We start from the raw sequence: 25,978 nt of genomic DNA on the forward strand, positions 1-25,978 counted from the left end.
TATTTGTTCTAACCCCACGTTTTACATTTCTGCTCATACGATATTTTTAACCACTAAAATTCTAAACCTTTGGTTATTTGTTTTCTATAAATAATAAATCTAACAAACCTCTAACAACAGTAGCAATTTAAACTCAACTGTTTGTAGTTGTACTATTATTAAAATTGTATATTTTTTTTAAACTACTCCTCAAAATAAACCCCATGAAAAAAAAAACTACTCTGTATATAAAGTGACATTTTCTATTGCCTCCCCAAAACCCACCCCAGAGATTAAATATTTGTTTTTGTTTCTATATACATGTACTATATAGAATATTTTCCATCATTCTACAATATTGACCACAACATTGGCTAATAAAATTTCAATAGCTGTGTCTGTCTGTCTTTCAGTCATTGAATTTACATTCTCTATATATTTTTATATACATACATACATATATTCAATATTGAGCCACACCTAAATGTATGCTTTAGAAAATAGAAAAAATAAACAACAGCCATTGTTTCGTTTATTGTTTGTTGGTATATTAAATGATACAAAACAAGTACGTACTCATTCCAAGTATAAGTTGTCATTTGGTAAAACCTGGTGTGTATGGTGGGGAAGGGGTTGAGTTAGGAAAAATATAATATTTTCTTGTTTACAATGACGTAAATTTTGTATGAGTTTCTCAACCATAAAGACTAGAAATTTATGCTATTTAGAATGAGTTTTAAGGGGTTAAATAAATATTAAATGTATTGATTTTGTTCCTTTGAGGAAATTTAAAAAATATTATTTATTAAATAACATTTTATTCCTAGGAATTTTAAAATTTCTAAAGCATGTCCTTAGTTATTTTAAAAATAAATGTAGAAATATTTTGATTATATAGAAATTTTAATTAAAACATAAAATTTGTTGTTCCCAAGATAATATCTAAACAATTTTTAATTAAAATCTACAAAAATCATATAAAAATGTTATTTTCTAACCTAAAAGTAGGCAAAGAATTTTTAATTCTAATTTTTTTGCTAAAAAGTCATAAATCTTAACTTATTTATGTAATTTAATGTATGCTAATAGTTGCATGATTAATAATGCTCCCCCAAAACTATGCTATAAATAATAATTGTTACATCATTTAGTAAAATGAGTGATAAAATAACAAAAACTATTTCAGTAATGTTTTTGTGTGTAGTTTATTAAAACATAAAATCTAAACTGTTGCTGGTTTTTTGTAAGCATCATTCTTCATATTAATAACGTTTTCCTTTTACCCCTCATCATGCTTTAAATTATTATCATCATCCTGGTGGTATGCTATAAAAAAACTAAACCATTAATTTATATTTTATATACATATAGTGTGGTTGCTAAAAACTTTTAGTTGTGTTTAAAAATTTTCATGTTTTACCTTTTTTCTCACTCCTCCCTCTCTTGTAGTTTGTCTTTCCTTTTAACATTTAAACCGTTTTTATGCTTCAGTAACTGTCAAAACCATAAATTATCTTGTCTAAAGCTTTATGGAAGAAACTCTTGCTGCTGCTGCTACTGCTGGCTGCTGTTGCTGCTCGTTTTACAATGACTTTATTATTTACTCTTGTCTTGACGTTTTGCTTTTTTTCACTCGTTGCTTATTGGAAAAATGACAAATTTTTCTATTTAACACTTGAATTTTAGATTGGGTTTTTTGTGTAGCCATATTAGTTTTTTTTAACTATCCTTCTTTAATGTTATAGACAATTTTGGCAACAGCTAGCATCTAGATAAATATTTGTGGTAATTTGTTTTTTTTATAGATTGTGTGAATGTTGTATTGACATGGCAAAATGATTAAAGGTTTTTAAGGTGTTTATTTTTAACATTTTCAATTGGTTTTTTGTAAAGATTTGCAGGTAAACTAATAGTTTATTATGTATTTATTATAGATTGTGAATAATTTTTGTTTTATATGTCACCTATAAGTATGCTTTGCATTTTGAAATGTCAAGAAAACATTTGATGGGGAGTGAAAGAAATAATATGGAATATTCTGGAAGTATCAGCCATAGATAATATACATAGAGCGGAAAGTAGATAAAACTCAAAATAATCTCTTAAACGAGTGTTGTTTTTGTTTTCACATACATTCTCACCACGTTTGTTGACAACTGAGTTAGGTCTTTGACAGGAGGGATTCTGATCAATGATATCAGGCATAAACTTAGCTTGTATCCCTTAAAAATGTTAAATATTTCTGAAATTAGCTGATATTTTTAAGCAATTTAGAGGCCTGCGTAAAATTTGACAACTGAGTTAGGTCTTTGACGGGAGAGTTTCCGATGTATGATTTTAGGCTTTAAAATTAGCTTGTATCCCTTAAAATTGTTAAATATTTCTGAAATTACCTTATATTTTGTATGCAATTTAAGGGCTGCGTATTTTTTGACAACTGAGTTAGGTCTTTGACGGGATAGCATCAGATCTATTATATCGAACTTAAAATTTGCTTGTATCCCTTAAAATTGTTAAATATTACTAAATTTACCTGATATTTTTAAGCAATTTAAAGGGCTGCGTATAATTTGACAACTGAGTTAGATATTTGACAGGAGAGTTTCCGATCTATGATTTTAGGATTTAAAATTTGCTTGTATACCTTAAAATTTGTAAATATTTCGGAAATTACCTGATATTTTTATGCAATTTAAAGGGCTGCGTATTCTTTGACAACTGAGTTAGGTCTTTCACAAGAGAGTTTCCGATCTATGATATCAGGCTTAATATTAGCTTGTATACTATAAAATTGTTAAATATTTCGAAAATTACCATGATATTTTTAAGCAATTTAAAGGGCTCTGTATAATTTGACAACTGAGTTAGGTCTTTGACAGGAGAGTTTCCGATGTATGATTTTAAGCTTTAAAATTTGCTTATATAACTTAAAATTTGTAAATATTTCGGAAATTAACTGATATTTTTATGCAATTTAAAGGGCTGCGTATTCTTTGACAACTGAGTTAGGTCTTTGACAGGATAGCATCCGATCTATTATATCGGACTTAAAATTTGCTTGTATCCCTTAAAATTGTTAAATATTTCTAAATTTATCAGATATTTTTAAGCAATTTAAAGGGTTACGTATACTTAATATGAAATAAATGAGTAATAAAATATCAATCATACGTTGTGTGGACTCTCAAATAAATAAATATAAATTATACGTATAGTTGAACTTTTTTAATTTCCAAACCGTAAAAAACTGATAATTCCTATTTGTCTCCTAAACTACTACCTGATATTTTTAAGCAATTTAAAGGGCTGCGTATAATTTAACAAATGAGTTAGGTCTTTTACAGGAGAGTTTCCGATGTATGATTTTAGACTTTAATATTTGCTTATATTCCTTAAAATATGTAAATATTTCGGAAATTACCTGATATTTTGTATGCAATTTAAAGGGCTGCGTATTCTTTGACAACTGAGTTAGGTCTTTGACAGGATGGCTTCCGATCTATTATATTGGACTTAAAATTTGCTTGTATCCCTTAAAATTGTTAAATATTTCTAAATTTACCAGATATTTTTAAGCAATTTAAAGGGCTGCGTATACTTAATATGAAATAAATATAATTAAAATATTAATAATCGTTGTATGGACTCTCAAATAAATAAATATCAATCATACGTATAGTTGAACTTTTTAATTTCCTAAACGTAAAAAACTGATAAATCCTATTTGTCTCCTAAACTACTGCTCCGATTTAAAAACATTATATGAGAAAATTATAGCTGAATACTTAAGCTATAAGAATTATTAAATTTCAACCAACATAATAAAATATAGCATGAGTTACATTAGGTTAAAGTAGCTGAACTCGTGAACATTGTAAAAACATTACAATAAATAGAATAAAATCAATTCATTGCAAAGATGTAAACCACATTAAACCTCAAACTTTAAAACCTTAAATTACACAATTTCACTTAAATTCTAAATGTTAAAAATCTATTAAGAAAACTTTAATAAAATCAACATTAAAATCTTATCAAAATCTCATAAAATGTAATGATTATCTTTCTTGTATACATACATACTTAAACAAATATTTACATTTTCCTTACAACTGCTCATTATTTAAGTTTGCATTTAATTATAATTAAAATGATTATTTCAAAAACATTTTATTATTAAGCAAAAATCTGTGACAATAGCATACCATTAAGCAAACAATTTTATGTAAATTACTTGTACAATAAAATAATGTTTTTCAGCAGAAATATGAAAACATTGTTAACCAAATAAACATAATAATTTCAATATTTGTTAAAAAAAAAAAGTAAACAAACAAATAATTTAAAGATGATGTTGCGGTAACTGTTTACCACTGTCATGTTGGCTGTTAATATATAAAATAATGTAACTAAATGTAATATTTGTAATATCCTTGTTTAAAAAAAGGAATGTAAATATGTAAATTTTTATTTAACTTACTTTCAAGTTAACCAATTTTGGGTTTTGCCAACAGCTGTGGTCTGCTCTGTCTTTCCGCTTGTTACAAACAAGTAAACAAACACTCAAGGGCTGTTTTTTTGTTGTTGTTGTTTTCTCTTCTTGAAACCAACAAAAACAAACTAGAGAAATGTATTAATTTAAATAAAAATGAAAAGCTCTTATGAAAAGTAACATTTTTTTATGGTTTTTCTTATATTTCTTGCTTTTGTTCTTTGTTGTTGTTTCAAATTCAAGGTAAACTCAAGCATACCTTTAGGCTGTGTTATTGTGCATTAACCAAACAAAGGCTAAATACGAACGAAAAAACAAACTTACAACAAATTTAAAAAGTCTACTTTTAGTTAAAAAAACACAAACTTTTAAAAGAAATACCTGTTTTGGGTTTATCTTTAGAGGGTAAAAAATAATGGTTTTTGCTTTAACTAACTATTAAATATTCTATTTTCATATTTTTTTATTAAAAACATGAAAAACTTGTAAAAATTTTGTGTATAAAATACCTTATTGTTAATAATATTTTTAATTAACTCTATTTTTTTTATCTCTTTTTCTACTTGCAATTTTTGTCTTTTCTCTTTTCCCCAACAAATTTTATTTTGTGTTGTATTTTATTTTTATTTGAAAAAAAACATAACTGCTTTCGTTGCAAAACATTTTGTTGAAATTTAATTGGAAAAACAGTATCAAGGAGACAGGCACCAATTAAGAAATCCAATAAAATACGTTCAAAACAACCAAGGTTATCGAAGAAAGTCAAATTTATAAGTAAGTATTTTAATTAAAAACTGAATTTATTCATATGTATATTTTTTTATATATAGACACTTTTTTTGTTTTCTTTTTAAGGCACTTTGTTTTAATTAACGGTTATTTTTAAAAAAAAAATAATTAACATACTTTCAGGCATATGAAGAAAAATTAACCCTTATATGTGCATAAAAAACTGGGTTAATTATGTTCTTTAATACCAATCGTTGTTTTACGACAACGACAGTTTCGTACTAGATTAATGAAACAAGTTCAATAATTTCTTTAATTCGAAACTATCGTTGTCGTAAAACGACTACGCCTTACATGATAAGGCTGAATATAAATTGTTATTTTTATTTGTTACATTTATAATAAAGTTTCCAAACAAATTTATAATTTTATAACGAACTTTATCATGTCAAATTTGATGTACTCTCCGATTTTATTTCATCCCAACTTTACTGTAAATATTAAGCTCTATTTTGTATAATAAAAAAATGACAATTCGGCTGATAAAGTGATTGTTAAGTGATTTATAAGTTATCGGCGCTCATAGCTACCAGTGACCGAAAGCCGCAAAATGGTGTAGATCGGAAAAAAGTGGCAATAAATAGTTTAAAAGATACGGACACATCTTCGAAACTATTGGTCCGATTGCAAAATGTTGTATGAACGAATCGTAGAGGAAGACATAGTCTTTTAGAAAATGAAATTTGTGGCCACCCTGTTACAATACAAACTGAGATACAGGGTGTCAAAAATTACCACATCTGCACAGTGGAGTCTAGCGGACAAAATTGATTTTCTAAACTACTGATTTGATTGCAAAATTATGTACGAACGACTCATTGAGGAGGACATAAACTTTCAGAAAATAAAATTCATGTCCACCCTGTTAGAATACAAACTAAGACACCGGCTGCCAAAGTCGACCTCCTCTGGTTTTAAAAACTTTGTAGAGCTCATAAATTCTACAAATATAGACAGATTTGAATGAATATTACTTGGTTATAAAGGAAATAGGAAATTTTCGCTAATTTATCTCTTTCAATTTACAAGATATTTAAATTTTCAATATTGAAATTTTATTTTTTTTTTACTTGACGGAAAAAAATGGTAATATATTTATACAATATATTCTAAAATATTAGTCCGATTTCAAAATGATGTTTAAACAAGTCGTAGAGGAGAACATGAGCTTTCAAGAAATTAAATTTGTGACCACCCTGTTAGAATACAAAATGATATACAGGGTGTGAAAGTGGACCATATCTGCACAAAGGCATTGATCGGGAAAAATAGTGGTAATACATCTGTATCTTTTAAACTACTATTTAAATTGCAAAATGATGTACAAACGAAACGTACATGAGGACATAAACTTTCAGAAAATTTAATATGTAACCACCCCATTCGAGTACAAGTTGAATACAGGCTGTCAAAGACGACCTCCTTTGTTTTAAAAAACTTTGTACAACTCGTTAATTGTACAAATATCGACATATTTAATTTTACTTTGCTCTAAGCAAAGTACGATTTATGCGTGATTTTTAACAACTTATATGTTCTTTTGGAGGGTAAATGTCTGTCGTTTATTCTCACTTAGTTATTCAACATTACAGTGTAAACAACAATGTGTTTTTGCTTCGAAAATGTAAAAATTTGGGCCAACAAAGCGTCATATGCGGGCAGTTTTTAATTTGTAAAAAAGTGCCGCTAAAGCACACCGATTGCTCATTAAAGCTTATGGTGATTGTGTTCCATTGGTTTCAACGTGCGAGAGATGGTTTGTTGGTTTTCGAATTGGTGATTTTGACACGGAAGACAAATATCGACCATGTCAGCCAAAATAAATTTGAAGACCAGTAATTGTAGGCATGATTGTTGTCAAACTCAACTAAATCATTGAGAGCTACTCAAGCAGTAATTTCAAAACGTTTGCAAGCAGCAGAATTTATCCAAAATCAGTTAAATTGGTTATCATACGAATTGAAGACGAGAGACCTTAAAGGCGATTTTGCGAATCGACACCAAAGCCAAATATTCATGGCGCTGAGGTAATGCTATGTATTTGGTGGGATCAAAAGGGTCCTATCTATTATGAGCTACTGAAATCTGATTCATTTGAAGCTAGAATTGGCCGAAAAACGCCCAGAAAATTTGGCATAATTTTTAATTATTGATATACCCTAGGTGCTTCACTTTGAGGCCTTGTGACTCGGCACCTCCTTGTTGTTTTAAGCTCAAATTCAAAACTTAAACTTATCAATCAATACCTTTTCTATAGCTATGGGAAATTTTATTAAAATCGGTCTATCGTTTAAAAGTTACAGATTTCTCTGCCTCATATTGCAATACCTTTTAAAAACTATTTAGAATGAAGTGGTTGGGAAGTTTTGTCTCACCCGCTTTATAAACCAGACCTTGCTCCGACCGACTACTATTTGTTTCTATCGAACGCTGTCTTTGGGATACCCTTCACGTTATTGGCCTCAAAAGATGAGTAGTACTTCTGGCTCGGAAACCATATGTTTACATAAAGATGGGAAAAGGTCATAGCTAACAATGGCCAATACTTTGAATAAATTTATATTCTACAAATGGTTCAAAATAAAAGTAAAAATTTTACAAAATCATACCCCAATAAAATGATGTTTTTCAAAATTATGGTTATTCATTAAAAACATAACAAAATTTAAAAATATACCCAACCCAATAAGCACACATAAGATTAAAATTCAAGTGGTTGAATTTTAACTGGAATTCAATTAGAATTTCAATTCTGTTTTCAAGTATTTTTCAAGTAAAACTATGTTTGAAAATTTGTTTCAAACTGTTTTTTATTGGCAAGATAATAAAATTTAAATTCGAAAAAATAATAGTTAAATTATAACTAAAATACAAGAATTCAATATAAATAATCACTGTTTTATATAAAAAGTTAAAGTAAGTTCATAGTAAAATGGTGAAAAAATCAAACTTAACTCAAAAAAAATTGTTGCATTGTTTACTAAACATAATTACTGAATATAACCACTCAATACTGCAGTCAACAGTTCCATAAAATGTGAGAAGTACATCCACTGATCACAAATATAATCAAGACAACAATAATCCTGGAAACATCATTGACAATGCAAGTTTTGAAAGAAAAGAAGAACTGAAAAACTAATTAGCTAAATTATCCTGGTGCTCCAAATCTTTATTTATAATTGAATTGTAATATTTCATGTTAATTTATGTAAAAAAATGTAATATAAATAAAACCAATATTAATTAGAGCTTGAATATAATTATTTTGTTCGATTTGTATTGAACTATAATTCAAGGGTTGAATTAAACTATATTTCAAAGCTTAAATTCAAGTATTTTTTCGATTTGTATTTCATTGTAATTCAAGGCTGTTTTAACACTATAATGTTTGACTTGAATTCAAGTTTCCTTTTCACTGGAGAATGCTATTGAAATAAAGTGTAACCCAAGTGTATTTCAACCCTTGAAGTTTGAATGTATGACTGGAATTCAACTTGTTCAAGTGCTTGAATTTTTGGGGCTTTGGTGCTTACACAGAAAAAGCTATTTCTTAAAACCTTTCAATTCAAATATTTGTCACATATTGAACTGGTTTCAATTATTTCATAATTACCCAGCAAAAATTTTGTGAATTTTTGTAATGACAACTAGTTATTTCATGCATTCTTTTGTAAGGAGTGGTGGTTACCCAGCACATTATTTTATTTACTAGAATAAGTACTTATTTTTATACAGGCTGGTAATGAACTTTTGCATTTAGCACAGCTATCTAGTGTGTTTGACTGGAAAACGGGAGGTTAGTGGTTCGCCACCTGTCAAAGACATTAATTTTTTTGTTCATATCATATTCATTTATATGTTGATGTTAAAACTATTGTTAACTTCCAATAAAATAACTCGTACATGGAGCAGCGAGTTAGCAGCTTGACTATCAAACACAAGCAAATAATGTGACTGTTCGATTCCCACACAAGGCAATATTTTTTGTGTTTTTTTTTTAGCTACATATTCTTGTTGTGAATTTACTACTTATTTCTCAACTGATTGTAAGTACATTTGTAAGCTTGACCCCTGAATTTTTTAAAAATCTCGAACAACGGTAAGTAGTGTTTCAGTCAAATAATAAGTAGTTATCGCTTTGCTCCAATTATACTTGCTGGCTTACTAGGTAAGTAAAGTTTTTGCTGGGTAAATCTAGTATTCATTTACTCAAAAACAAAATTTCTTGATATTTTCTATTGAATTTTGAATACAAAAATTATTGAATAGATAATTTTCGTAATTGAAACACATTTTTGTTATTTTTTGTGTTTCAATTACGAAAATTATCTATTCAATAATTTTTGTATTCAAAATTCAATAGAAAATATCAAGAAATTTTGTTTTTGAGCAAATGAATACTTGATTTAATTATGAAATAATTGAAACCAATTCAATATGGGATAAATGTTTGAATTGAAATATAATTTTTTCTGTGTTACTGGGTAGTATATTTTTTCACTAAGCTCAAGTAAACAACACAAATGTAAACGAAACTATAAAATTTTAAAGGGAAACAAATTAAAGACTGTACATCAAAACCACAATCAGATAAGTCGTTTTACCGACCACACTTCTTATTTATATTTCTCTTTTTTTAAGAGCTGTTCAAATGCCATTTAAAATGTCAAAATTTGTTTATTACAAAACCCTTAAATCGTTTACTTAGAAAATTTAATAATTTTCTACAATCTTATATGTAAATACCCTTCATTGTCCAGCATTATTTTCAAACAATTTAATTTTTTTGAAATCCTTCACATAAAATTTATCATTTACACATGAATGCAGAGAAAATTAACAATCACAAAATTGCTGTGGCATAAAATCCAATTGTCAGTTTAAAATATTATCTGTGGCAAAGAGTATAAACATAAACGCACATGGACTCTCACACACAACTACTTAAAAGCAACTGTCAGTCAAATTTTAAATTAAAAAAAATAAAACTTAAATGTAACAATAATTTTGTACATACAATGCCATGAGTATGTATTTAAATGTCTATTATTTTGCAACACAATGCGTTATTTATATTAAAATAATATGTACAATGAATGAATAACTATAAATTTAAAGACAAGCGATAAAAAGAGAGAAAAGAACTTAATGAAAAATTGTATGGCTGCTGCAAAATGTCACTGATATGAGACTACAAAATGCCATCATAAATAAGTACTTGTATGTTTGTTTGTTTGTTTATAATGTATTGACAATATTTAAGCCTTTTTAATGTCCTCGTCATATACTATGTACTGCAAAAATAAATAGCACAGAAATTAACTATACAGAGAGATACATACATATGTATATTGTATGTATAAATAAGTTCTAGCAGATACAAATGAAACTGTATTTGTATACTTACTTAATATATGTGTGTGTGTATTTATGTCTAAAAACAGCAGAAACAGATATAACGGAAATGCATACTTTACATCCTTCATGTATACAAATACAAACATACCGATGGCAACAACACAGATACATTTGTTTATACATATTGGTTGAGTTGAAAAATCTATTTCGTAAACCATACTTTACCCTCAATTCTTGCTGAGCTACAAAATATAAGCGGGTCGTTAGATTTGGTTTACCTTTATTTGTATGTACGTTATCGCCAAAAGTCTTAACTAAATGGGCAACACTGCTGCTGTCATCAGTCATCTTTCAGTTGACTCCTGTCAAAATTTTAACATGCTGCGTCATTTAGTTTGTGTTTGACAGCCATTGATAGCAAACTACCTCGTGGCTTAATGAGAAATTGGAAAACTGTGAATTAGGTCTACTCATTAATGTGCTGTTTTTCAATAGCATGTGTTTTGTTATTGTAACAACAACAAAATACATGTAAAATTTCCACTTAAAGCACTCGTTCGCTATTGAAAAACAGCACATATGTATTATTTTTTGCGGAAAATCCTATCACTCAAATAAAGGCTAAGGGCCGTTTTCTCATTAGGTGATTATCTTTCTTCCCAACGAAAAGTTTTTATGTGTTTGTGTTTTTGTAAACGAAATTAAATAGATTTTATAAAAAAAAAGTTTAATAGAGGAATTAACATTAATTTGATGGAGGATGAACTCGAAGAACATGAGTTCCAAGTGAATGCTAAAAAAGTTTATCATGCCAGGCCTAACTACCTGGCAGACATGCAGGATAATGAATTTTTCAAAAGATTCCGGCTGTTGATGACCACATTAAACAATTCACATCTATTTTGAGAGGTATTGCCATCTGAAAATAATGTTTTTTGTCGGTATATTGAGAAAACCAAAATTGTTAACGGACAGTTTGTCGGCTTAATAAATTTATGTCGACATATAGTAACAGGCAGTTTGTCGATACATTGAGGAAACGGGCCTAAGTTTGATAACTACAAACAGAACTCTGCACCTTCAATTTCAATGGTAAAAAAGTGGTTTACTGAATTTGTCGATCATTCTTGAGTTGAGGTCTCAACACTAGGGTTCCTAATTTCCCGGACTTTTTTCTTTCCCGGGAGGAAGTTAAAAAATCGTTTCATTCCCGAGAATTCCCGGGAATTTTTTAACACTAAATTAAACCAAAAACCAGAAATTTTTTTTCGAATAAAGTATAAAATAAATGTTGGTCCATCACAGGGTTTCTAATTTAATAGTGGCATTTTATCGGTATTGTCGCAGTCGTAGAATTTCGACTATGTTAAATCTATAAAACAAGCGTAGATAGAGACATTTTTAATATCTGATTGTAGATAAACAAATTTGAACCACTATTATTGTTATTACTTTCTCTAAATATGAATAATATTCATTGAGTATCCCTAAAAGTTAGGCATCTTAATAATTCCTTTGAATTAGATTCATTGATTGAAAAAAAATCGGTTATTTCAAACGTAATACTTCTTTGCCAACTGACTACCTGTTGCTAGAACCAACAAAATCTATGGATATAATGAAATTATTTAGTTAGCAACAAATTTGGCCATCGAAACGAATCTGAAAATTGTAACTTTTAGAAGAAAACTTATAAAGAAATTCCCGACAAACATTTCCCGAAAATTATCAAAAAAAATATTCCCGGGAATTCCCGGGAAATTTTTCCCGCGTAGTAACCCTACTCAACACCCAAAACAATTGAAACAAATCACGAAATGGTGTTGGCCGATCGGATATTGAAAGTGCGAGAAATTGTGGAAGCCATAGGCATCTCACATGGCTAAGTGCTTACAATTTTTAATGATCACTTGGGTATGAAAAAGCTTTACGCAAGATGCCTGCCGCGTTTGCTCACAATCGGGTGCACAAAAAGGTACACAAATGTGCAGTTTGCATGGCAAAAAATCAAGAATAAGGCTACGAAATTATCCCTCTTCCAACCTATTCTACGAATTTAGCCCCAAGTGACTTTTCTTGTTTCCAAACCTTAATTAATGTCTAGGTGGATAGAGATATGACTCCAAGGATGAAATCATCTCACAAAAAATACCTATTTTGAACACTTTTGAATTTGAGAAAGATTGGACAATGTGTATAGACCTCAAAAAAGACTGACTCATCCTCGTATAATATTTGGTATTTATTCAAAGTACTGGATTCCGAGTACATATGGATTCCGAGTCAAAAGAACTGACCATCTTTTGAGGCCAAGAACGAATTAAGCCAATTTTGGATACTCTGTTCTGAAGTGCAGAACAGAGTATCGAAACAAATAGTAGTGGGCAAGGGGCAAGGTCTGAACTATAAAGCGGGTGAGCAAAACTTGCCAACCACATCTTTCTAAATAGTTTTTAACATAACACGATATAATATATAGGGCCCTTTTGCTCCCACCAAATATAGACCATTACCTTAGCGCCAAGGATATTTGGCTTAGGGGTCGTTTCGGCTGTTTGGCCGAGCTTCACATACTATCTCTAACACTTCGGGTTATCGTAATGGCCCCAAAAATTAATTTCTTTTATGGCGTTCAAGCTTTCAAGGTATTTCAGCTTTAATTCCTATGATGCCTAATTTTCCTGCTTTTGGATGAATCTTGCTACTTGCAAACGTTTTCAAAATTGATTGAGTACAATCTTCACGGAGTAACTTTTTTGGCTGGCCAGGGCGATGTTTGTCTTCCGTGTCAAAATCATCACTTTTGAACTCGCACAAATCATCTTTCGCTAAGCTTTTGTGAGCAAACGGTGTGCTTTAGCGGGACTTTTTTGGCATAAAATTCATAATTTTCAAAGCAAAAAAAACATTGTTGTTTACACTATTATGTTCAGTAACTAAGTGAGAATAAATAACAGATATGTACCCTTCAAAATGACATATAAGTTATTTAAAACAAATGCCGGATTCGAAAGATACGCCATATAATATAAATTATGCATTATTTATCGCCCAAAAATATTGTCATGTCGCCAAACCCAAATATTCATCCCGAAAAAACAATAAAAAAAAATCGCCACGTTTGGTGAGAATAATCGCAATCATTTCTTGTTTTAAAGGCCAAATGTTTAGGTAACATTCAGTGCATGATATTGAGGCTAAGAACCAAGCATCTCCTAATTTCACAATCACGTGACGATCTGATAGTAACAATACAGGAAACCGGTCGATTGGGGTAATGGTTCAACGCCAATATTTAAACCAAATTTTATTGAAATACATACTGTTTTTGATGCATTGCAATAAAATTTTGTCATCAATTATTCCAGAAGTCTAGAAGACTATCTTTACGGTATTTCTAGATAAGATTCGTTTTCAATAGTCAAAAAGCTTTGATCGGCTCACTGTGGTTGAATTAACACATTGTGTTGAGTTAATCATAGATAAAAACACATAGATCGGAAACTCTCCTGTCTAACCTAACTCATATTGTAGCAAGTGACGATGAAATCATTTAAATTTAAAATTCATTTAAAATCATTGTTGTGGAAACAGTTCCACTGTTGCCGAAAACAACTTCCTTGGGGAAACATTTTTCGCTATAGCTGTCGCTAAGTTGAGAATCTATGACCTAGTGGAATCGGTTGGTTCCGAAGAATTGAGTAAATCAATATTGAAGATAAAACAAATGTTTATGGTGGAAAAATCTACCCGAGATACATCCATATGTTCCTTTTTTAAAATCTGTGTAAATAAACAAATTCCAATTGATGTTGGCCTAATTTTTGTCACATTTCAAAACGTAATAAATAACAACAACTACCAATTACTCATTAAATAAGTTCTATCTAACAATTTCTTATCCTTTCCCCCACCTAATAGTTGCATACAAACAAAAAGCCATTATTTTCTAGTTATCTTACACACAACCAGCCATTTTTGTTTGATAAATTAAAAACAAAAACTTAAGCCCAACTTCTTCTTATTCTTCTACTGCTCTCTTTCATATGATGTAAAATGTCAAACCTAATGTGTCATTACCACAATAACAACAATAAACTGTATAGTGTTGATGAAGAAGAACAACAACAATGAAATCAGCAACAATAATGGAAAAAAAACATTAAAGTTGCCACTATTTTAATGTTATTTTCATGGCAACAACCAAAAAATAAACAAACAAACGAACAACAACAAAAACAATAATTACAAAAGCAACAACATATGCAAACAATAACATTAAAATGTTTATGCGATTGTGAGTGACATTCAGAGAGACAACATGCACAGTGTTGCGGTGATGGGAAATAAATTAATGATAAAATGGATAAATTATATGAAATATGTATAGTACTTCTAAACTATTTTACTGACAGTTACAAAACTTGGAAAAACATTAAAATATTTATGTGATTGTAAGTAACATTTAGAAAGTTGCACCGTGGATGCATATTGGGGGAAAAGAAAAAAAAAGTGGAAATAAATCTGTAACTTCTAAACCGATAGTACGATTTTTAAATATTTATATTTTGAATTTGGACATTAAACGCTAAGGTGGGGCGGAGCCTCTAGGCCCTAAAGTGGGATATCTAGGGTATTTAACAAATTGTTATTCATTATCGCTTATAGTTTACGAGATATTCGCATTCGAAAAATAAAATTTCAGGTTTTTACCTATGTACTTTAGTCTGGATTTTTGCAAATATCGGATCCAAATTTCTCCCGATTTTGAAATATTTTTCATTTAACAAATTTATTAGTAGTAGAAAAAAATAATTAGTTCAAAATCGAGTTCTTAGTTCTGTGCATTCAAATTAAAAAAATTAAAAAAGTATTTTTTTTCCCGATTTTTTTTTTTTCAAAAAAGTACTTATTAGTTATACAGAAAATCGAAACAACATACATAAATAATGTGTTTATATTTTTCTGAAAGGTAACTTTAAATAATTTAAAATAATTAAAATAATTTCAAAATTTGTATAACTGCGAGTTCCAGAGCCTTCCAAAGTTCACCTATTTTTTAGGTAAATTTATAAATTTATGACAAATTTTCTCTAATAGCATATCTGCTCTCAAAAAAAATTTAAACTTCTTTTTTATAATCCAATATATTCGTAAATATTTTGCAAAAGGAATTTGTAGTCCGGACCTTAGTAGCGTCAACAGACTCTAAAAAATACAGGCCCATAATCATAGTCAAAAATAAAGTACATTTTAAGAGAATTAAACTCGACTTTACTTAAGAGTGGACTTTAGGTCTATCATAGACAAGTTAAAGTATACTTCTGACGCTGAAGTCGACTCTAAATATAAAATTAACTGAAGTTGTTTTTAACTCATTTAACAACAGCATCAGCTGTTCTTCGCCGATTAAAAAAGTTCGTCACAAAGTAAAAAATGTTTAAGTTGCAAGATATTGGTAGAGATTTTGCAATTATTGAACAGTTATCAATAAAATTAGTACCAAAATATCGTAATTATTATTAATTAATCTTATCTTTTCCATTTTTCCACAACAAACAACTTTCGTTCTTTAGATGTCCCGGTTACTTTTATTGTTTACGTTTTTTGTTTTTTTTTTTAATTTTGTATGTCAGCTGTTCAGCGTTGCCACTTGTCTGTTTTTTGTTGTATATTGTATTAAAACATTTTCTACATTTGGGGTGGCACCCAGTTAAAGTCGGTTCAATTTAAAACATGCTTTAATTTTGACTATGGTTGCAAATTAATAAAAGCAGGTTTTTATTTTAAAGTTGTTTTTAAAAAGAACCGACTTTAGTGTTTGACTATGATTATGGGCCACAGTTTTTGGGATTTTTGAAAAGTTTTTTGGGAATTTGGGAGGAATTCTCAATAATTTCTTTTACACTTTTGCCTTTTAATCAAAAATGTCTAAATAAGTGTCATTAAAAACGATTCATAAACAAAACTTTTATTGCATTTTAAAAATTAAAATTTTCCAAAAATATCAGCTACCATTTTTTATTCCCATATTTTTGAAAAAAGTTTTCTATCAATTTTTTAATTCTAAATCTAAATCCTGAAAATTATAACAAATCTTCAAGTATTTTCCTCATGTTCAAGTTGCAAATCTACATTATAACTTGGTTTCGTTATTGTTATTTGGGTTTTTTACATTTATTAATAATATCTGTTAGCCCTTGAGCAATCGAAATATTTTCATTTTTTTCGAGCTCCTCATCTGAGATAAAATCAATTTCGTTTGAAGAGGATTTATTGAGTTTTTTTTAGATAACTTACAAAAAAAGGTAAAGAATTGATTTTCCAGAGCCCCACTCTAGGAAAACCAAAATTACCGCTTTCATTTATTAACTATGTTGTAGCATGAGTTGAGCTTAACAACTTCGCTGAACATCACTTTGCGATATTCGGGCATGTAGAATGCAAAAATGCATGAAAAAGGCACAGAAAAATGGAAATTTCTCCTATTTATTTATGAAAAACGGGATTTGGAAAATCCCGGAATTTAAAATTAAAAAAATTCCGAGCTTTTCGGGAACGGGATTCCCCGTTTGGCATCTCTAGTATTGACCCAAATTCGAAAATTTTTTTTTCATCCAGAAATTGGTCTCCAACTGCTCCAGGATCCATTCAGCGTACATACGTCGTTGTTGTTGAACAATATGGCCGTCCATGGTGATTTGGCAAAACTAACTGAATAAATTATAGCCAATTCGACAGATAAAGCTTCAACAATATTGACACTATCAACTGTCAAAGTTCGGAAGTGCCTATTGAAAGACCCATTTAAAGAGATAACTTAGTGAAATAAACAAAGTTTCATGCATTGAAATCTGTCCATATTTGTGCAAGTTACAAGCAAGTTTCTTAATAGTTTTCTTAATCACAGATGATGCATTCCAACAGGGTGGTCACAAATTTCTCTTTATTTTTAAAGCTAAATGTTTAGAATATTAAGATTTATAACCAATTTTATTTTTTCGATCGACCCCACTGTGCAATGTCAAAAACACACATTCTTACTCCAACATATTGCACAGAAAATAACAAGAGTTTTCCGGTGTTATAAACGTATGTGTTAGTGTGTACATTTACATACGAGGACATGTAGATCCTGTTGTACTCATTTCAACTGGCTGTGACTGTATTCTGTGTTATTTTGCACTAAATGTTTATTGTTGTTTACTTTTGCATAAAGTACTTCCTGTTTGTAGATGTTTTTAACATTTTACAGTGTTTTTATTGTTGTTGTTTTTTTATTTTTGTTATATATAAGAGTGTGAGTGAGTGTTAGTATGATTTCCGTTACTGCTCTCTGCTGTAGCTGTTTTTACCCTCTTTTTTTACACATTGTTGGTACTTTTCTTTGCTGTGGCTTATTATTAGTACACAGATGTTAAACATATTGTGTCATTTGTTTTAATAATACATATATATTAGGGAGGCACGAAACAAATTGGATACTACTAAAATAAAAGTTTAATTTATTCTGAGATACCGTTGCTCAAAATTATTCTCCTGGGTTCAGTAGTTGGTGAGCTAGGTCAATGGATAAAATGGTAATTTTTTAAGGTTTTTAAGATATTTTTTCATATTTCTCGCAAAGGAAGCCTATGAAATATTGATATCCAGCCCAATTATAAATAAAAAATTCCCCGGGATTTTGTTCCCAGGGAGTTTTTCCCCATTGAATTTGAATAGGAAAAATGGGAAAAGGGAAAAAACTTCCGGGGAATTTGTATTCATTATTGGGCTGATCATGTTGCGAGAGGAGTCTGAAGGTCCCTTTTATCCTTCGATTCAGCTTTCCAAATACTAGCGCCAGGACAAAAATTTTGAGAAATGGTCTCCTCAAACAAACTAAACTTTAATTTTAGTTGGGAACATCGACACATTATTTTTCCTCCCTACAAGCGGCATTGCCCTAATACATAAGTGTGTATGTATAAATGAGTGTATGTATGCGTTTATATACATATAAAAATAGTGCTTGTATAAATGTATTTATGTACTTTATAAGCTAATTTTATGGCATTTCATTTGTTTTCCTTACTAAACGTATAATCGTGTTAAATTCAAACAGCAGCAGCAGCTCAGTCTCAAACTCTGTATGCGATGAATTTGCTATTTAATGCAATTTTATGTTAAAATAATGACAACAAATGTGTATAAATTTTTCTTTGTCATAAAACAAAGTGAAATTTTAATTATAATTATATGCTGTATATGAAAAAGAGTTAATCTTAAGCTGTTAATAAATTTGTTTGTCTTTATTTGTAATCTTATTTAATGCACTTAACTAATTTAAGAGGATTTAGCAGCTTAAACTTTTGTAAAAAAGGCATGTATTTTCCATTTCCATTGATTTTAAGTTTCGTGAGAAAAGCAAATTAATATTTTTTTTTAATATTGCTCATACCCACCGTAGAACTACTAAATAATCAGCCCTATTCAAGAAAACACTTTTTAAATAATCTAAATATTTGTATGCAAAATCGATAAGTATAGGGAATATTTTTAAAATAAATAAAAATTTAAATTTTTTTTCAAAATTTTTAAATTTTAACGCACAATTATGTAAATAAATATTCTAAAATCCAGTTTATTGTGTATAAATGCAGATGACATTCGCCTAAATTACTGGTAAAATGGTAAAGTTGTGATACATTCTCTGAGTTGGGAAATTATAACTCTTCTTTGACCGTATCGCTACAAGATCCCCAAGTAGGAAATAGGTAAATATGTTAGATTATTCCTGACAAAGACTGCCGCTCTGGGCCTCATCACTTTTTTCTAAAATTTTGGCTCTTTGACCATAAAGCAAAGATATTTAATAAATTTACGGTTCAATATTCAATATTAAAATTCGCAAAATTTCGATTTTTTAACACACCCGGTCTCACAGGCGTATATGTCAACATGGGCGGGTTAAGTTTGGAGGCCGATTTTGGGTCAATTGTCATTTCATTACTGCTACCCTTGCAGACCGGTTCAGGACCAGGATCAGGATCCAGTAACGCATCTTCCTCATCCTTGGGGATAGAGTCCCCCAACACCAAGGTATCATCCATTTATTCTGTTTGAGAGTTAGGACCATGAGATGCTTCTACAGGTTCAGTAAAGGCCATTGCGACCTGTTCTGATTTAGTTTCATTCTTTTTTGTATTTAATTTATCTTCCAATTGAAGGAGAATACAGATCATCATACAATAGAGCCCCTTGTTGTTGATGAGCAAAAATACAACCTGACCACGCCCTTGTCCGGAGGCCACCGTTAGGAGACATATTAACGTCGAGCCATTCATTCCATTCATTCTGTACTACATCCAGAATTACTTGCTTTTATCGAGCATCAGCTCTAGATCCGCATTGTTCTGCTTTTGAGAGCGGAGACACCTCGTGCAGGGTGCGGCGCTACACCGTGCATGGACGGTCATTAGATACAGTGGAGGCTTAGGCATTATCAACAGATTGTTGTGCATTCCGGAACCTGCAGCAAACGCTACACTTTCCAGTAACTTTTAAGTAAAATGTTTTCCAAAATTTAAAAATTTGTCAAACGGGGTTGTTTTCATTGTCGGAATAGGTTTTGAAAACGACAGAAAATGTACATTGGCCTTGTGAAATCGAAAGTTATTGGTTTTATATTCGATCTAGAATTAAATTCTTTATCGATTAAACAAAAAATTACATTGGATTTCATAAGTCAAATATACCTTTTTTGTCGTTTTCATAACCGATTCCGACCATGATTGGATTCTATGACAACCCCGAAATTTACATACAGGATTTACAAGAATTGCAATAGTATTTTTTAAGGACTTGTGTAACTTAAATCTAAAAAAAAATATAGCAACTTTCTTAACAACAGAAATAACTTAATTGTCTTGTTATTACAGTTAACTCAATTATATAAAAAATTCCATGGTTTTTACAAGGAGAAATAAAAGACACATTAAATAAGAAAATGTCTTTATTTTTTTTACATTTATTATCTATTATTAAGGACTATGAATAATATTTAATTTCACTGGCGACGTCCAGACGATTTTAAACGTTTTTATGGCTGTTTTTTTTTCCTCTTTCGCAAATAACAAAATGTTGGCACATCACGAATATCCATTATGAGTCATGGCTGCTTTCGTTCGTTTGTCTACCATTTTCTTTATTTGGTTTTACTCTTTGCCCTTTGACTCTTTAACACACCTTAATTTTTCGTTTGAAACTACTCTATGTTTTAAGTGTTTGTTTATTTAACATTTTGACTTGGCAATGGTGTCGTCGAATATTTTGCTTAATATTATTGTCTACTTTTGTATGGTTTTTTTGTGGCTAATTTAACTTTTGTGTTTTATAAAGTAAGCAACATTAATTTTATTGCAATTTTATTTGTTTTTCTTAGGTTTTATTTGTTTTTCCTTGTCTCTTTCGCTCTCCCTCTCTTTCTATGTTTGTGTTGTTTATCACTCGTGTAGGGCGCCATTTTCTTAGCTTGTTTCAATGTTACCATATCAATTTAATGGCTTTGGTTTTTCATTGCTGTTTTATTTATAGAAAATCAAATGTATCGAATTTTTTGGAAAATTTAAAATGTTTGATTTAATTTATTTTACCAAAATATACAAAACCTTTTTCATCTTTAACTTTTCAACTCTAAAACTGTGCCAAATGTTCTAACAAATGTTTTATCTTTATTAAAAATAAAAAAGAAATAAAACATTTTTCATATTTGTTCCTTAGCTCAAATTTTGTAAATTTTATAGCTATTACAACAATTATCTAACGGAAATTATACTCTATTTCAACAAATTAACTTAAAATTGCCAGCAGAAAGCAACATAACGCCAGTAGTATGCTGCTGTGAATGAGATTTTTTTTCAGTTATTTACCCATTCAGTTTCCCAGCAGCAACACCTGCTTATTACATTTTTAATCGACTTGTACAACATGTTACTGCAGGAATTCCTTGCAGGATTTTTTCATTCAGTTTTTTTTTTTTTTCTTAACTCAACTTGGGTACTATGAAAAATCCATTTACCATTTATGTTATGGCCCTGGTAATGCTGCTGCTGCTGGCTGGCTGACAGTTTGGGGTAGTGGCAATGCTGGCTGGCAGTTGGTTGCTGTTTGAAAAGCAAGTTAACTTGATTAAAAATAAAATTACATTCATTATGAATCTTTTCAAAATGGCACTGAAAATTACATTTGAAGTAAAAATTTACTTGCAAAAGGGGTTTGGTTATTTTAAGATAAAACATGAAATATTAGTTTTTATTTATTTATCAAATATGAAAGAGCAACGTAGCTTTTTATTATTTAACATTTAATAATATTTAGAGTGTTTTGAATGTTTTATAAGATTTTCTTGATTAAATTTCGTTTTATATTGTTTAATAGCTATAACATAAGAAAATATATGAAGATTTAGTAAAAGATAGGTAATATTTTATAAAAAAATTTAATTATAAATAAAACTTAAATGGTTTTTGAGGCAAGTCTGATCAACTTTTCTAAAGAAAAAACTCATCAGACTCTGATGAAGTTTTCTAAAGAAAATCTAATCAGACTCTGATGAAGTTTTCTAAAGAAAAACTTATCAGACTCTGATGAAGTTTTCTAAAGAAAAACTTATCAGACTCTGATGAAGTTTTCTAAAGAAAAACTTATCAGACTCTGATGAAGTTTTCTAAAGAAAAACTTATCAGACTCTGATGAAGTTTTCTAAAGAAAAACTTATCAGACTCTGATGAAGTTTTCTAAAGAAAAACTTATCAGACTCTGATGAAGTTTTCTAAAGAAAAACTTATCAGACTCTGATGAAGTTTTCTAAAGAAAAACTTATCAGACTCTGATGAAGTTTTCTAAAGAAAAACTTATCAGACTCTGATGAAGTTTTCTAAAGAAAAACTTATCAGACTCTGATGAAGTTTTCTAAAGAAAAACTTATCAGACTCTGATGAAGTTTTCTAAAGAAAAACTTATCAGACTCTGATGAAGTTTTCTAAAGAAAAACTTATCAGACTCTGATGAAGTTTTCTAAAGAAAAACTTATCAGACTCTGATGAAGTTTTCTAAAGAAAAACTTATCAGACTCTGATGAAGTTTTCTAAAGAAAAACTTATTAGACTCTGATGAAGTTTTCTAAAGAAAAACTTATCAGACTCTGATAAAGTTTTTTAAAGAAAAACTTATCAGACTCTGATGAAGTTTTCTAAAGAAAAACTTATCAGACTCTGATGAAGTTTTCTAAAGAAAAACTTATCAGACTCTGATGAAGTTTTCTAAAGAAAAACTTATCAGACTCTGATGAAGTTTTCTAAAGAAAAACTTATCAGACTCTGATGAAGTTTTCTAAAGAAAAACTTATCAGACTCTGATGAAGTTTTCTAAAGAAAAACTTATCAGACTCTGATGAAGTTTTCTAAAGAAAAACTTATCAGACTCTGATGAAGTTTTCTAAAGAAAAACTTATCAGACTCTGATGAAGTTTTCTAAAGAAAAACTTATCAGACTCTGATGAAGTTTTCTAAAGAAAAACTTATCAGACTCTGATGAAGTTTTCTAAAGAAAAACTTATCAGACTCTGATGAAGTTTTCTAAAGAAAAACTTATCAGACTCTGATGAAGTTTTCTAAAGAAAAACTTATCAGACTCTGATGAAGTTTTCTAAAGAAAAACTTATCAGACTCTGATGAAGTTTTCTAAAGAAAAACTTATCAGACTCTGATGAAGTTTTCTAAAGAAAATCTCATCAGATTCTGATGAAGTTTTCTAAAGAAAATCTCATCAGATTCTGATGAAGTTTTCTAAAGAAAATCTCATCAGATTCTGATGAAGTTTTCTAAAGAAAATCTCATCAGATTCTGATGAAGTTTTCTAAAGAAAATCTCATCAGATTCTGATGAAGTTTTCTAAAGAAAATCTCATCAGATTCTGATGAAGTTTTCTAAAGAAAATCTCATCAGATTCTGATGAAGTTTTCTAAAGAAAATCTCATCAGATTCTGATGAAGTTTTCTAAAGAAAATCTCATCAGATTCTGATGAAGTTTTCTAAAGAAAATCTCATCAGATTCTGATGAAGTTTTCTAAAGAAAATCTCATCAGATTCTGATGAAGTTTTCTAAAGAAAATCTCATCAGATTCTGATGAAGTTTTCTAAAGAAAATCTCATCAGATTCTGATGAAGTTTTCTAAAGAAAATCTAATCAGACTCTGATGAAGTTTTCTAAAGAAAATCTAATCAGACACTGATGAAGTTTTCTAAAGAAAATCTAATCAGACTCTGATGAAGTTTTCTAAAGAAAATCTAATCAGACTCTGATGAAGTTTTCTAAAGAAGATCTAATCAGACTCTGATGAAGTTTTCTAAAGAAGATCTAATCAGACTCTGATGAAGTTTTCTAAAGAAAATCTAATCAGACTCTGATGAAGTTTTCTAAAGAAAATCTAATCAGACTCTGATGAAGTTTTCTAAAGAAAATCTAATCAGACTCTGATGAAGTTTTCTAAAGAAAATCTAATCAGACTCTGATGAAGTTTTCTAAAGAAAATCTAATCAGACTCTGATGAAGTTTTCTAAAGAAAATCTAATCAGACTCTGATGAAGTTTTCTAAAGAAAATCTAATCAGACTCTGATGAAGTTTTGTAAAGAACATCTCATCAGATTCTGATGAAGTTTTCTAAAGAAAATCTCATCAGATTCTGATGAAGTTTTCTAAAGAAAATCTCATCAGATTCTGATGAAGTTTTCTAAAGAAAATCTCATCAGATGCTGATGAAGTTTTCTAAAGAAAATCTCATCAGATGCTGATGAAGTTTTCTAAAGAAAATCTCATCAGATTCTGATGAAGTTTTCTAAAGAAAATCTCATCAGATTCTGATGAAGTTTTCTAAAGAAAATCTCATCAGATTCTGATGAAGTTTTCTAAAGAAAATCTCATCAGATTCTGATGAAGTTTTCTAAAGAAAATCTCATCAGATTCTTATGAAGTTTTCTAAAGAAAAACTCATCAGGTTCATGTGAAGTTTTCTAAAGAAAAACTTATCAGACTCTATAGAAATATTCAGATTAATTAATAAATTAATTTCTTGATGTAGCAGAGCAAAGACTTTGTTCTTTTGAGTTTTTTGAAAGTATTATCCCTACATTGTGTTGCCATTTCTTATTTCGAGTCGCCAACCATATTTAAAATATATATTTGACTTTTAACATTAATTCAAAATTAAAACCATATAATTAAATAAACTTTAATTATATCGTTAACAAACGCATACAAATTTTGATTACTAAATTATATTTAATTGAAAAATAGCCACAACATTTTAGCGAAAATAAAAGTTAATCCTGTTTCATTTGAATTTCGGTAAATACTAATTTTTGCAAAAAACCACAAAATATTAAAACAAAATTTCCAATTTCTAATTTCCAATTTAAATAACTACAGTGAGCCTCAAAAGTGAGTAAACAGCAGCGAATTTTTTGATTTTTTAAGATCATGAAAATCATTATAGTCCGACTTAAATCTATATTTTTCACAACCAATGATATTATTCAAGCCAATCTCTATCAAACCGAAACTTTAAAATTTTAATCATGGATAAATTTTAGAATTTTCATTATCTTAAAAAATATCCAATAATTTTTGGTGTATACTCACTTTTGCGGCTCACTGTACATCTGTGCGAGTATTTATTATGTGTTTTGTGTGACAATGTAAACAAATTTCATGTTGAAATGTTAGAATAAACAGGCAAAACCAATATGGCGTACGCAGGCACTTGTTTAACACAATCCCATGGGTGTAAAAGTAACAATATGTATCGGCTGTGTGTAAATTATGGGGTTTTGGTTATGGGTTGAAAATGTAAATATATACAATAGGTACTAATATTGAAAACAATTATGACATTGTGGTTTAAATACTTTAAATTATGTAGGGAAATCATAATGATGAACAGGGTTTGAAAAATGTTAATAGAAGTGAATAGAATATCCAGGGGAATTTTTTTGGTATAAAATGTTGGATTTATAAGCAACAGATGAGTTTTGTTCGGATGAGATTTGAGCAAATTTATAAAAAGGTCAGAGGTGTCTTTGATTGTTTCTTATGGACTCATATGTAAACCTCAGCATCATATGTACAAACAATATACATTAATTTGCCAATATTTAATAATTTATCACGAAAACCCCCAATTTCCAAAAAACATACCCTTTTTTTCAGCATATGGCTAGCTGTCAGCTGAATTATTGACAACTCACACTACTCCTCATTAATTTAATTAATGTTCTGATTAATTTATGACCATCATTACTGCTATTTCGTTTAGATTA

At 29.4% G+C, this 25,978-nt stretch overlaps 1 protein-coding gene across 3 annotated transcripts in view; it reads left to right on the plus strand.

The window, feature by feature from the left end:
- stai (stathmin) overlaps nt 1-25,978 on the plus strand; it is a 229,114-nt gene that overhangs the window by 174,166 nt on the left and 28,970 nt on the right. For 2 of the 3 annotated variants that reach the window (XM_065500513.1, XM_065500510.1), the window contains exon 2: nt 5,162-5,245. The exons of the other annotated variant lie outside the window; for it this stretch is intronic. In XM_065500513.1, the coding sequence (XP_065356585.1) occupies nt 5,162-5,245 (84 nt within the window). The remainder of the gene's footprint in view (nt 1-5,161; nt 5,246-25,978) is intronic. 3 annotated transcript variants of the gene reach the window in all.

This window comes from Calliphora vicina, chromosome 2 (genome assembly GCF_958450345.1).
Source record: "Calliphora vicina chromosome 2, idCalVici1.1, whole genome shotgun sequence".
NCBI lineage: Eukaryota > Metazoa > Arthropoda > Insecta > Diptera > Calliphoridae > Calliphora > Calliphora vicina.